This window comes from Plecotus auritus, assembly GCF_963455305.1.
Source record: "Plecotus auritus genome assembly, chromosome: 6".
Lineage (NCBI taxonomy): Eukaryota > Metazoa > Chordata > Mammalia > Chiroptera > Vespertilionidae > Plecotus > Plecotus auritus.
This window is the reverse complement of record NC_137773.1, coordinates 66,181,415-66,197,089: the sequence shown is the minus strand read 5'-3', so window position 1 is coordinate 66,197,089 and position 15,675 is coordinate 66,181,415. Positions and strand designations below refer to the sequence as shown.

Sequence of the window (15,675 nt, the reverse complement as noted above, 5' to 3'; positions counted from 1 at the left end):
GTAGCCACAATCACTATACAGCATTTCATTTGTATCATTTAAAAGCTATGTATAATTTTTCTCATCACCTGGGAAATAATACTTTATGTGTCCTACGAAGATTATAAAAGGACAAATTTTAATAATCACTTTACCGTAATTGGTGAGCAAAGGAAGTGTAATAACATATTTGAAACATGAATGTAAACTAAAATTAAAACATCCAACAAGTTGGTAAGTGTAAATATGGTTCAGGGATAGTCTGGGAAACTGGGACATGGAACCAAAGATTCATAATCAGATTGATAACTGGCCTATTCAAATAATAAAGTTTAAATATCCTATACAATAAAAGGGTAATATGCAAATTGATCCTAAATGCGGAATGACCGGGACCAATTGATGACCATGATATGCACTGACCACCACAGGGCAGACACTCAATGCAGGAGCTGCGCCCTGGTGGTCAGTGCGCTCCCACAGGGGGAGCTCTGCTCGGCCTTAATCCGGGCTGAAGGCTGAGAACGCAATGGCGGTGGCAGGAGCCTCTCCCACCTCTTAGGCAGCACTAAGGATATCTGACTGAAGCTTAGGCCCGCTCCCCACAGGAGGGCCCTCTCCTGAGGGCTCCCGGGCTGCCAGAGGGATGTCTGGCTGCCAGCTTAGGCCTGATCCCTGTGGGAGTGGGGCTAAGCTGGCAGGTGGACATCCTCTGAGGGGTCCCAGACTGCAAGAGGGTTCAGGGCAGGCTGAGGAAACCACCCCCTGAGTGCACAAATTTTCGTGCACTGGGCCTCTAGTATTTAAATAATGCATTAATGCTTTAAATAAATAATATATTTAAGACTTTAGAATTTTAGTCTGCCTTATGACTATTAACAAACAAATAATTTCTCCAGTACAAAAACAATAAATCAAATAAGTTTACAAGTAAACAACTCATTTTAAAATGTTCAATGATTTATTTATATAGCATGTTAAAATAATTTTCATATTACTAATTCAGCAGTACCTACCATGAAAATGAATACCAACACTTTAAAATTTTAAATTATGGCCATCTCAGATTTACTAAATAAGTTTAGCATGAGTTCTTCACAATTATTTCAGTAGACATCTATGGGTTCAATACCATTTGAATTATGTAGTACAAATGAAAGCATGCTTCTTAATCAGGGGGAAATGAGATGTTATCACAGCATGACTTGGCATTCACTATTCCCTCAGTTCCACTCCAGGTGCTTCTCACCGGCTGGATTTGGCCTGTTGACTGAATTGGCCAGCCACCCTGTGTCTGTAAGATAACTGCATGATTGGGAAGCCATATGGTGCAATGCTATAAGCTATATTAAATTTTGAATCATATTTTGGCCAGCTTTGTTGTCATAACTGAGATTCAGAATTGTATCCTTGTACATTTCTATTCACTTGCTGCTTACTGGTGTAACTAAGCTCACGTCTTTTTTCTTTCCCTTTTCAGACATTTGCTGATATAAAATTGTGTTAGTTTAAACTTAAGGCACTAGTTGAGAGAAGAGGAAAAAACAACAGAGGGGGGTGACAATTTAGGTTCACCCTGCATTTACCTTTGAAGAAGCAGTCTTCATTGTGAACAATGGTGATCTTTTGTTTCTTCAGGCAAGCAGCTCTGTGCACTTCACAGTGGTTTGCATAGAATTCTCCATCAGATCCACACACAGGTTTGTAGTGCCGTTTGCAAAGGTTCATGCAGGCACATTCTACTTGCCCTGTCTCTCTGCTGATAACACAGTGCCTTCCCAAACCACAGTATTTATTTTCGCAAGATACCAAAGGGCCTTCCTGAATATGGAATCCTGAGGATAAAAAATAGAAAATCATTTTGATTCACATGTCCAAATAATATATCCCTGTCAAAGTTTCAAATGAAAAAGAAATTGTCTAAGAGAAATACAGTCTAATCAGGGTTCAGCTATTGCACTCAGTGGAGAAGGGGCACAGAACTGGCAGATGAGCCCTTTCAGAATACTCTCAACATTCTTCCCTCTCTCTCCTCTCCTTGAGCTTTCTTCTCCCCGCTCTATGAGTAGTATGGTCGTTAGAACAGGTTTCCAAAGTTAAATTGCCTGAGTTCAAGTCCTGGCTTTACCACTTATTTGCTTTACATTCTTGGAAAAAACTAATTCTCTGGGCCTAACTGTCCATCTGTAAAAAGGGGATAATAGTGTACCAGGGGTCCTCAAACTACGGCCCGCGGGCCACATGTGGCCCGCCGAGGACATTTATCTGGCCCGCCAGGTGCCGCTGCCTGTCCTACTTAGCAGCCGACTCATCCCGGGCCCGCAGTGCGCATAGGAATTTCTTCATAGGTTTTTTTTTTTTAAACTATAGTCCGGCCCTCCAACAGTCTGAGGGACAGTGAACTGGCCCCCTATTTAAAAAGTTTGAGGACCCCTGGCCGTAGACTATCTCCTTTTATAGTTGTGCAAAATACTACCTATAATAAGCCACAGAAAGCACATCCTTAGCACATTGTAAATATTTAATAAATGTCAACTTTTACATTAGCAGATTTCTGGGTAGGGGAAATAAAATATATGCATATAAGGCAGGAAATAGGAGATAGGAATGAAAAATAGTGCCTTGAAAAACTTCTTGGTAGATTCTGACAGCTGATCATTTCTTGTTTTGATCTTTGCCACCAGACAATCACTTATACAATTCATGACTGAATTAATAAATCACGGATAATTCAAAACGTTTTTTTACTTAGCCACTCTAATAATCTCCACTGGCATAAGAAAAGTATAGATGGATGGATCCAGCAATCTCGTACTAAAATCAAACTTTAATCCTTATGCTTTTATAGCCAGAACTGGATTTTCTCCTTTGAGAACTTATTAGAAAATTTTAAAGGTCATTAAACATATATACATATATATGTATATAAAGATATACACATGCATATATACATATGAATACAGATATAGTATGTATGTACACATGCATACATGCACAAATGTATACGTATATTTAACATCAATGACACCTATGTATTGCAAAAAGGAGAGAAAATATTTGAGGTTATAAATTTAAATTACATTAATCTTCATAGATACTTAGTGTATATTTCAGTTTGTTAAATAAACAATATGAATAAATCATGTAAAATAATCCAAGTATTTAATAGAAATGAAAAAAATATATGAAAAAATGATATGGAGCAAATTTTGCTTCCACAATATTAATATTACTTTTTAATGTTCAATGTTAAAAAGAAAGCCTAAAATTATGTCAGTCATAACTATAATGTAATGACCAATTTCAATTTGGAAAATCCTTTTCCTCATCCTTATACCAGTACGTATGCCTGTGGTTGATGTAATGTGTATAGTGTTCAAATTCCATAACACAGGAATTTGACTCACATAATTGTATTTTGTATAATTTTATATCTTATATTTTCTTTCTTTATTTACTAATTTACTAATGAAAATTTTCTTGCTATCAAGTAAAGAGTTTAAGATTTATCAAAAAACAATTTATTTTTTATTATCAATGAGTTTAATGTTTATCAAGAGAATCTGGTCATTACATATTTTAGTCACAAATTAAGGTGGCTAACTGAAACAGTACAATTAATTTCCTTTTTGGTGAGGAATGCTCTGTTGTAAAATGAAGTCATTTTTGGTATATCTAGATTGAGTATCTTTCCCAGATTCTCTCATCTTAATTTTTTGCTCTTAATGCCTATACTCCAGTTCAGAGACTTGTAGTATTAGAATATTGGCTATTTTGTAGAAGTTAATGAACTATTTACACTAGCTATAAGCTGTGAGTTATATGTAGCTGGTACAATTAAAGAAAATTTAATTAATTCATATGAAATCCAAAAGAAAACTCAAGTTATGTAAATGAAATAACTAGACATATCTTTTCTGACAGTAATTATCCATGAGTAATGCTGAATTAAAGTTTCAGATGAGATCAAATAAATTTAATCTTATCAACAGGCCAAAAAATTATTTTGCTTACATTCAGTCAGATATTACATTAAGTAAATTTTAATCATGAACTAATATCCTGCTATCCCATCCTATCTAATAAAAGAGTAATATATAAATTGACCCTCACTCCAACACACAAGATGGCTGCCCCCATGTGGACACAAGATGGCCAGCAGGGGAGGGCAGTTGGGAGGGACTAGGCCTGCAAGGGAGGGCAGTTCTGGGCAATCAGGCCAGCAGGGGAGGTCAGTTAGGAGAGACCACGCCTACAGGGAAGGGCAGTTGGGGGTGACCAGGTCAGCAGGGGAGGGCAGTTAGGGGTGACCAGGCTGGCAGGGGAGGGCAGTTAGGGGCAATCAGGCTGGCAAGGGAGTGGTTAGGGGGTGATCAGGCTGGCAGGCAGAAGCAGTTAGGGGGAATCAGGAAGGAAGGCAGGCAAGCAGTTGGGAGCCAGCAGTCCTGGATTGTGAGAGCGATGTCCCTCGAGGGGTCCCAGATTAGAGGGTGTGCAGGCTGGGCTGAGGGATACACACCCCCATGCACAAATTTCGTGCACCGGGCCTCTAGTAAGTTGATAAAATCATATTTGTTCCCATAAAAGTACTATATATTTAACAAGTATTTTATTTTATAATTTTTATACCTTCAGAGCTTCACAGAAATTCCTCAAACAGATTTAAGACAAACAATTAAGAAGTGCAAATTGGTAGTTACAAAATAATCATGGGGATATAAAGCACAGGGAATATAGTAAATCATAGTGTGATAACTATACAGAGTGCCAGGTGGGTCCTGGAAATATCAAGGGAAATACTATAAAGTATATGACTATCTAACCACTAAATTGTACACCTGAAACCAATACAAAATAATATTGAAAGTAAACTGTAATTTTAAAAAATAACCTTTAAATCATCTAAAAAATAAATGAAAAAATGAAATGAAAAAACAAAACTGTAACATTAAAAGATGAAAGAGATTATGTCATAAAGTAAAATAATTCTATGTAATTCTACAGATAGTACAGGTAAGACCTCACAGACAATGTCATGTCACAGTTGAGGTAATGTTTGAGGAATGCAGTTCAGTATGAAACAAACTGATGCTGAATTTAAAACAGTAATAGCAGAGGAAGGGAAGAACCAGATTTTGATGAGTCAACTACCTCTAATGATTATAGTGGTAATAAACATACTTGATATAGAATGCCAAGTTATTTTAGGTGTCATCTCATAAAAATATATAGTAGTAAAGTAAAAAATGTAAGTACTCTTTAAAAGAACAACAGATTTCTGGTCAGAGGTTAGCAGATTACAGTCTGCTTTTCCACTTCATATTTGTCTGATCTCAACTGAGCCTGATATTCAAACAGTAAAATAAGAAGCAACTAATATATCACCCATATTTATATGTACTTTCATCCAAACAATCATTTCACTTAAGAATACCTGTACTTTTTAGGTAAAAGGATTAAGCAAAGAACAAAAACTCCACAAAAACAAATCTCATAGACATAGACCTGTGGCTGGAAAACTGCGGCTCGCGAGCCACATGCAGCTTTTTGGCCCCTTGAGTGTGGATCTTCCACAAAATACCACGGCCCGGGCGAGTCTATTTTGAAGAAGTGGCGTTAGAAAAAGTTTAAGTGTAAAAAATTTGGCTCTCAAAAGAAATTTCAATTGTTGTACTGTTGATATTTGGCTCTGTTGACTAATGAGTTTGCAGACCACTGACATAGAAAATAGGATAGTGATTATCAGAGGGAAAGGGAGGTGGGGGGAGGTAAGAAGAGGGCAAAGTGGGGATAAATGGTGATGGAAGGACACTTGTCTTGAGTTAGTAAAAACACAATACATTATACAGATAATGTGTTACCAAATTATACACCTAAAACCTATATAATTTTATTAACCAATATAACCCAAATAAATTCAATAAATCTCTATATATAAAAGCCTAAGCAACCAGCTGACAGGCCAGTAGCTGTGATGCACACTGACCACCAGGGGGTAGACACTCAATGCAGGAGCAGAAACCACAGTCATGAAAACACAGAACAGACTAATGAATCTCAGAGGGAAGTGGGGAGGGGGGAGGGCAGGAAGAAATTAACCAAAGATCTTATATGCATACTAGAGGCCTGTTGCACAGATTCATGCACCAGTGGGGATGAATGGCCTGTGGGGATCAGGCCAAAACTGGCTCTCTGACATCCCCCTAGGGGTCCTGAATTCTGAGAGGGCACAGGCTAGGCCAAGGGACCCCCACCGGTGCACAAATCCATGAACCAGGCCTCTAGTAAATAATAAAATCATTGATTTTCAAAGCATAGTTTTCTAATAGAAGCTAATGCCTGAGAAATATATTTAGTAAACTTTCTCTAGAATGCCTAATATTTAAAGTTCATCTACATTAAACAACCACATACTCATAATTCTCTATTTTAAATATTTACATATTCTATAAGTAATCCCAGCTGTACTACATGCAACATTATTTTTAACTTAGATTTTTTTAATTGCTCTTTTTTCCTAAGATTTTGTCATCTTTTATTTTTGTATCAGGTTAATATATACAAAAGTGAACTTTCAAATCAGAGTCTTTTATTAGTATTCCAATTGTCACTACAAGTGTGATTATAGATAATTAGTTCAAATAACCAAGCCTCTGTTTCCCCATCTAACTAGAACACAAAGAAACTCTTCATGGCTCAGCGGTATGGCTCAGGGATTGAGCTTTGACCTATGAACTAGGAGATCACAGTTTGGTTCTTGGTCAGGGCACATGCCCAGATTTCATGCTCATTCCCTAATGTGGAGTGTGCAGGAGGCATCCGCTCCATGATTCTGTCTCATCATTGATGTTTCTTTCTCTTCCTCTCTCTTCCTCTCTAAAATCAATAAAAATATATTTTTTAAAAACACTAATAAAAAAGAAAGAAACTCTACATGTATTATTTAGAAGAGTAAATAAAATGGAGATAATAACAATAATCATAGTATCATATGGTGGTTGAGAGGAGAACGGGAGATGATGCACTGAAAATGCCTGGCATAGAGTATGTGTTTAACAAATATAGTTATTATTATTAAGAATTATCATTTACTATGAATTTGAAATGTCAAATATATTGACTTAAAAGCATTGGAATAAATAAAGAACAGATTTTGACAACTCTAGTTTTTATTACATCTACTGGAATGTATTTACAGGAGTATTAAAATGTATGTTTCCAAATAATACACATAAATTTTTCAAAAGTATCCACTACATAAGATTATCCCTCATTTGCAAAAGAAAAAAAATATAAGAAAAGAGACTCCATTTATATTATTATATATTTTGATTTAGAAATAAGTATAATATTTTGGTAACATTTTGATATGCACATATGGAAAAGTGTGAAATTCTACAGTAACTCTAAAACACGAATACCTGTTACACAATGCAAACTCTAACAAAACACATTCAGTCCTCACAGACTTCATGACAACTGGCAGTTCAAGTAAATACATCACTGCCTGCAGAAGACTGAGCACAGTATGATCCTTTCATGACCTTTGCTGATTGGGATATGCATTGTCTGTTGCTATTTTGTATCTGTCAAAACAGGCTGCCTTCCTAAAAGTTCCCCAGTGTGCCATTACTGAAAGACAATTTGCATGGTACAATATCTGTAGCTCAGTGGATTTGGAATCTTCTTCGCCATCTTATTTCAGACAATCCATTAGACTTCTGCAAGCACCTGAATGTTATGCTGCCATTAGATTTATATTTTTAAAAAGTAATTTTAAAAAGGCATTTAAAAAGGTCGGGGATTCAGTTCAATTTCACCCATCCAAATTATATTTTCTGTTTAATGCAAATAAATGTTTGTCAATGAAGATAATTTTTAATGTGTCATTTCATAAAGTTAAATAATTTGAGATCACTATCCAATATGGCAACAGTTACTTCTTTATTATTATTCACAACTGCAGGATTATAATTTTAATTATGACAACAGAACTGGTACTTGTGGTTACACACTTAGCTAGTAAAAATACTTTCATCACCTGTGTGATTTATTTAGATCAGAGAAATGGGTTGGAAACCAAAGAAATCTCATTTGATAATTTTACTTAGTAACTAAGTAAAAGTAAATTATTTATTTTTATATAACGCTATGCAATCAGTTGAAAGACATATACTAAATTATTTGTGAGACTTAAAATATTTTAGGCTTTGAAATAAATCCAAAACTTTAAAAATGTTATTTCTTATTAAAATTTAAATCAATAGATAGAATATTCTCAAATAATAGAGATATTTTCAAACGGTAATAAAAATATTAAATAGCAAAATAAAAATTATAAGTAAAAATCAATCAAACATTGTCATAGAAGGGTAGATTTGGCTAGATAATCTTCAGATTCATTATAATGCTGATTGTTAGAGTCAGACCAGCCATATGGCTAATAGGGAAGCAAGAGAGAGATGAAAACATAGCAATTTCTGTTAGTATTATAGGATCAAATGACTGTTCAAATAAGAATATTGCTTTAGAATTTAACAACTTTAATTTTAAAATCTATTTAAATAAAGTATTTTAATATGCTTTATTTCTCTTGAAAAAAATATTTTTTCTTTATGAAAGAGAATCATTTAATGCCTTTTTGTGTTTTTAATTAATAGACATATTATTAATTTTTTAGCATTAATAGGTTACAGCAAAATGGAGAGGTAACTACAGAGAGGTCCATACACCAGTCACAAAAGGATAACTACAGTATAATTTCCATTATGTGAGCTTTGAGTAGTTAAATCATACAGACATAAAGTAGAAATCAGAATGAGTTCCATCCCAAGAATAATTCCTTCCTCTTCTGACCTGAAGCAGCAGACACAGATAGGTGTTTTGCAGATAAAATAGGATGCAAAATCACAAACCATAACATACATAAAACGGGGTTACATAGTACACTCATTTTAGAGTATCCATTTTTTACTCCCGGGATCACATGGCTGCTTGGGATCTGTGGCTCACTACCACTGCCCAACATCATGAGAGTACTAGTGGCTGGGTGCATGAAATTCATACACGCGGGGGTGTGGGGGGGGTTCCCTCAGCCCAGCCTGCACCCTCTCCAAACGGGGAACCCTTGGGGGATGTCTGACCGCCAGTTTAAACCAGTGGTCAGACATCTCTCTCACAATCTGGGACCGCTAGATCCTAATTGCTCACCTGCCTGCGTGCCTGATCACCCCTAACTGTCCTCCCCTGCTGACCTGGTTGCTCCCAACTGCCCTCCCCTGCTGGCCTGATCTCGCCCCTAACTGCTCTCCCCTGCTGGCCTGACTGCCCCTAACTAACTGCCCTCTCCTGCTGGCCTGATATCGTCCCCAACTGCCCTCCCCTGCTGGCCTGATCTTGCCCCCAACTCCCCTCCCCTGCTGGCCTGATGTCGCCCCCAACTGCCCTCCCCTGCTGGCCTGATCTTGTCCCCAACTCCCCTCCCCTGCTGGCCTGATATCGTCCCCAACTGCCCTCCCCTGCTGGCCTGATCTTGCCCCCAACTCCCCTCCCCTGCTGGCCTGATGTCGCCCCCAACTGCCCTCCCCTGCTGGCCTGATGTCACCCCCAACTGCCCTCCCCTGCTGGCCTGATCTTGCCCCCAACTCCCCTCCCCTGCTGGCCTTATGTCGCCCCCAACTGCCCTCCCCTGCTGGCCTGGTTGCCCCTAACTGTCCTCCCCTGCCAGCCTGATCTTGCCCCCAAATGCCTGCCCCTGTTGGCCTGATCTTGCCCCCAAGTGCCCTCCCCTGCCAGCCTGATCGCTCCTAATGGCCTCTGCCTTGGCCCCCACCACCATGGCTTTGTCCAGAATGAAGTCAAATGTCCAGAAGATGGCCATTTGACTTGGTCTAATTAGCATATTACCCTTTTAGTAGTATAGATAGATTATATAGGACAGGATTGCTTAAATGGGGGGGAAAGCTGTTTTCATCAGAAGGAGATGCTCTTGGCAGACAAAAATATATAATCCCTATATCTGGACTGATAGTCAGCCATAAGCACTATACTGCCAAACCGGTCATTAAAAAATTGAACCGCTTTCTTACACCTTACACTAAACAGCTTTTGCCCTCAAAACCCCTCCTCAGCCCCCACCTTAGGCTCTGCTTTCGCAGTTCACCCAGATTAGGTTCTGATTGGTCGGTTCCTATGCCAGTCAGCGTCAAAAGCTCCGCCTCCTAGGCAGCCACTGGCTCCTCGCACTTCACACAGATTAGGTGCTGATTGATGGGTTTCTATGCCAGTCAGCATCAAAAGCTCTGCCTCCTAGGCAGCCATTGGCTCCTCACAGTTCACACAGATTAGGTTCTGATTGGTCAGTTTCTATGCCAGTCAGCGTTTCCGGGCCTAACAACGAGCCTGATCAGAGAGGTGGGGCTGATCAGCAGCCCCAGTGGAGGCCTGAGAGAGAAAGAAAGATGTGGCTACTGGCCAGGCCTGGAGCAAAAGAGAGAGGCAAGGGCTGATCAACAGCTGCCACAGAGGCTATGGATCAGACCCTGCTTCTCTCTCCAGGCCTCTCTTCGGGCCTGATCTGCAGCCCCCTCAACAGCACTGACTTCTGGTTGGTCAAGCCTTCAGTCATTTTGGATGTTACAGACCCTGGGTTTTTATATATTAGGATTGTACCACATGTGCAAGTTCAGGAAAATATCAAAATTTGAATACATTTTCTACTAAATGCATCTCACTTTTGTAAGGTCAAAAAACTGTAGATTGAACCATTGTTAGTCAGGGAACATCTGTATATGTATTTAAAATCTCATATGGCCTATGTCCTGCTATGATTTCTAGGTTTTTGGTCTTATTGATTTATCTCTATTTTGTAACTCTACAAACATTTTGTCACTCCATTGTTTTGCACTTTCTGAAAAGCCAACTTGTTTTTTCAAATTATTCCATGTTTATGACATCTACATATTTGGAATCAATATTTTTAATTCATTGCTTAACCAAAATAAAGCTTTTTCTGTTATTTTAAAAGATTATTTTATTAATGTTGTTGCTTAATTGCCTTCTCAGCATTCTGAGTATTTTGATACTGGTGTTCTTCCCATCACTAGCTTTTGGTTATTTTTGAACCACTGATAAACTCTCTACAAGTTTCAAACTCATGTTTGTTTGAGCAAAACAACACACTATAATACATAGACACATTATTATAAATGTTTTAATTTTCATATGATTACCTTCTCTAAAATTTTATATCATGTATAATTTGCTTAAATAATAATATTGCTTTCTACTTTACGTTGTTGGCAGGCAGATGTGACAGGTTTTGGTCTTAATGTAGAAGTTATTTCATGATCTTGGCACCTCACTCTCCCTACCTGCCAACATATCTGGCACCAAAGCTCCTTTCCAGTGGTTTCTCTCATTATGCCTTTTAGGCTGCAGGGCCACTGGATCCCACCAAGCTGATATTTTGTGGAGTTGGTAACTTGGTGACTATTCTTGTTTCGGTCCTCTATCCATCATTGCCTTCTTGGATGTACAGGTTATGCTATAGAACTCCCTACATAAAAGTAATCACCTACATACTGGTAAGTATACTAAGATAAATGTCATTTGCTTAGGCTCCGAAGGGCATTATATTTTAGTAGAAATTTGAGATAATTAAAATAAATATTTTATGAGATAAAAGTAAGATGGAAGATACAAAGTTATGTGAATTTTAGAGGAAAAAGACATTTATATTGAGGAAACGTGATATAATATTCCTAATGGAAGTCAGATATGATCAGTTTTTTTAAAAAATGATTAGGATTTTGACAGTTGAAACTTGATTGGAAAGGGAAGAGAATGGGAGGACATGAGAGCAATATTCTATGTCCATAAAACTCAACTCTGATGTCATTTTTATAGTACCCTTACAAGGTGTTTCAGAGTGATAATTTCCTAATTTAGTAAGGCAATCCTTATTACTGTTCCAATAAAGGAAAGCTAACAAAACCTGTCGTATCTCTTTTTAAATATTCTATTTTAAAATAATTACTTACCATATACTTTTTAATTACTAAAAAGCAGCAGCTATATACATATTTTTCTATATAGTTACTTCTTTGAGTGGTAGCTCTGATGTGGATAATAAGAAAACATCTCCAAACCAAGCTTCCCTTCTAATAATAACTTGCATTTGTGTATGCTGACTAAAGCATTTTCTAAAGCATTTTTCTACTTTGATCTTTGTAACAATCATTTGAAATAAGTGCTATTTGTTTCCTGTTTTACAAATAATGAAGAAACTAGTTAAATGTGTTTTCTTGTCATATCCTAGGTAACATAATTGGTAAGTGATAGTTCTAGGCTTCAAACTCATGTTGGTTTGAGTAATTAACCACGATACTATTCTGCCTGGATTTTTTTCCTATTAATTTTTATAATTCTGGTGGAATACACAGGAGATGTGTATTATAGAGAATTGTAAATATAAAACTTGAACTTAGTAGAAAGTCTGGGAATCTGAATGTGACAACCATCTATGTAAAATAATGGATGAAGATATAAGTGAATGGTAAGAAAAACAAGGAAGGGATAGTTGAAAATATAGCAACTTAGCCTTTGGGAAAGTTTTTTGAAGGGACTGGGAGCACCTTCATCCTTAGTTATAAAAGAAATGGTAACTTTGAAAACTCTCATTTGCTCACTAGTGGTTAGAAGCATTGGAGCTAGAATTCTAATGCCTGGGTTTAATCCTGGCTCTGTCAGTAACTGGTTATGTAATCTTGGAAGTTTACTTGGTTTCTTTTTGCTTTAGTTTTCTCATCTGTAAAATCTAGATAGTAATAAAACTGGTCTCAAATAGTTATTACAAATTAACATTTGTAGCCCGGCCGGCATAGCTTAGTGGTTGAGCATCGACCTATGAACCAGGAGGTCAAGGTCTGATTCCTGGTCAGGGCACATGCCCAGGTTGTGGGCTCCATCCTCTGCATGGGGCATACAGGAAGCAGCCCATCAATATTCTCTCTCAGCATTGATGTTTTTCTCTCTCTCTCCTTCTCCCTTCCTCTCTGAAATCAATAAAGATATATATTTATAAAAATGTATTTAAATGCATGTAAAACCCTTAAAATAGTACATGTCAGGTGATAACTGCAACATTAATGTTAGCTATTACAAAGATCAATATTATTGTTGTTATTTTATTTCATTCTAATAAACCCAAAAAAGTAGGGATTTCCAAAGGAATTACAATCCAAAATTCATGTGCTATTTAAAACGCATTGAAACAGTATGTAATATGCTAGGTTAGCTCACAAACTGTACTGAACCCTCAACTACTCAATAGTTTGGTACCATTTTGGCGATATTTTATAGAAAATAATCATTATGTATAAAATTTTCTAAAACAAAATGTGGCCAGCCATTTAACTATATAGTTCATTACCACATTCCCTCTATTGTAGGACATTTCCAGTGCATATTGTCAACTTAACAAGTAGTGAAAGTGACAACTCTTCCAGTTCTTACTTAATGATTGTATTTGGCACAAGAGCTCCAGCAGGGCATTTGTAAGAGGTCAGTAAAGAGAAGAATGAGAACATCAAGGTAGTAGGGAAAGAAAACTTTGAAGACTAATCATTTCTCTCAATTTTGATTCCCAGAGAATTTTTGTTTCCAATTTATTCTCTGTTCTTGGGAACACAGATTCAGTGGGGCAGAACTCCCTGCCTTTCCTCAACAAGGAGTGTACAACAAGGCCAACCACTTCATGAAAAAGGAAATTCTATGCTGCTTCATATGTATCTGATGACCAATGACTGTCCTCACAGAACTAAGGAAGTTGGTGTTCACTGAATGTGACTCTGTTAGCAAAATTCTGATAGACATCTAGAGCTACATAGTCAGAGCCATCTCTCTATTACCAGGAACAGGTAAGCAAAGGTTGGACTGTTCATGGAACTCTTCTAGAGAAGAGGGGGACTTTTTTTTCAAGCTTCTGGGTATCACATTCTGTCTCATTTGCTTATAACTTTGTTGCTTCTGACTTTCAGTCTTTTTTGCCCTGTATTAGTTTCCTTATATTCAACTTTTATCCAATTAACAATTTTTCTTCACACATTTTTCACTAGTCCTAATGGCAACAAATAGGATAAATCTGCACATCCTTCACAAATAGTCTTATGACAAATGCATAGACTTAAAGACCCTCCCTGAACTTTAAGAAAAAAGAAAGAAACAAAAACAGAAACTACCTTCCCCAACACACAGCTTCCTTTAATGAAATATAGATTAAAGTTTACTAATAGTTGTTACTTTGGGGCACAGTAGAAATTAAGAAAGCAATAAAGGTTCTTTAACAACCTGGCCAGCCTGGTTCAGTGGTTGAACATCGACCTATGAACCAGGAGGTCACCTTTGGATTCCCAGGTCAGGGCACATGTCCAGGTTGTGAGCTCTATCCCCAGTGTGGGGAATGTGGGAGGCAGCCAATCAATGATTGTCTCTGATCATTGATGTTTCTCTCTCTCCCCCTCTCCCTTCCTCTCTGAAATCAATAAAAATATATTTTTTAATGTTTGTTTCACATGTATTTTACACACATGCATGCATCCCTTGGGGGATGTCCAATTGCCGATTTATGTATACATAATCTAAATATGTGTAAGTTTATTGTTGTGTATAGACATTAGTATACTTATATTTTCCTAAATGCACTTCTGCTTTACTTTGGCATATTGAATACATGAAAATCATTTTGCTCCCTGCTTAAATCTTTCAAAACCACCAAAAAATATTTTAAAAGATATACACAAGCATCAGGAGAACTGGAGAAAGGAAACAAAGTATTGGAAGTTTGAAAGCATATGGCTAAGTGAGAACTGACTTAGTAGCCCTAATCTCAAAATTCAGTAGGCAATCTCAAAAACCTCATTTACTGCACAGATTCCTAAAAACAAAACAAAACAAAACAAACAAGCAAACAAACAAAAAACAAACCATAAATTAGCAATACCAAGTACTTCAAGAAATGAGAATGGTGGTGATTTTAAAACATAGAGGCATGCTGAAAACTGTGTGATAAGTTGTTAAATTACTAGATCCCCTCCACTGCACAACCCTGGTAAAAGCTGGAGCTCAGTTCTGAAGAATGCTGGACACTGAATGCATGAGGAGCAGTTTTCCTCCTCAGTGCATTCCATCCCAGAATCCTGCAAACTTGTTGACAGTCATAGGCATAGACTTTGAGCAGGTGATTCAAACTCTTCTCTGGGGAATGTGTAACCTAATATAGAGAGTTCCTTAAAAGTGACCCAGCCAGGTCACCCACAGTGAAGTTTACAGTCAAAAACCTTACCCAGTGCTCAGAAATTCAAAGTCAGATATTTTATGCTCCTGCTCTTAATAAAAAGCAGAAAGTCAATATTAACTGAACACCTGGGTAAACTGTCCAAAATGGAAAATAAGGTTAAAATAATCAAACAGATAAAAACCCAATGTAAAATGAGGATATGCAGGAAGAAAAACAGCAATTTATATCCACTTAGAAATAAAGATAATAGTTAATCCCTAAAATAAGAATAAGAAGATCCTTTATACAAACTAAAAAGAACTATTGGAATTTAAAAATCTGATAGCTAAGTGAAAACTTCAACAGGAAGTCTGGGCAATAAAGTTTTAAAAAATATTACAGAAAACACTTAAATAGAA

General features: G+C 37.1%; 1 protein-coding gene across 4 annotated transcripts in view; it reads right to left on the bottom strand.

Moving 5' to 3' along the window:
• The window catches only part of FSTL5 (follistatin like 5), a 618,951-nt gene that overhangs the window by 419,102 nt on the left and 184,174 nt on the right, over positions 1-15,675 (bottom strand). For all 4 annotated transcript variants that reach the window (XM_080673147.1, XM_080673149.1, XM_080673148.1 and 1 more), the window contains exon 4: positions 1,566-1,814. In XM_080673147.1, the coding sequence (XP_080529273.1) occupies positions 1,566-1,814 (249 nt within the window). The remainder of the gene's footprint in view (positions 1-1,565; positions 1,815-15,675) is intronic.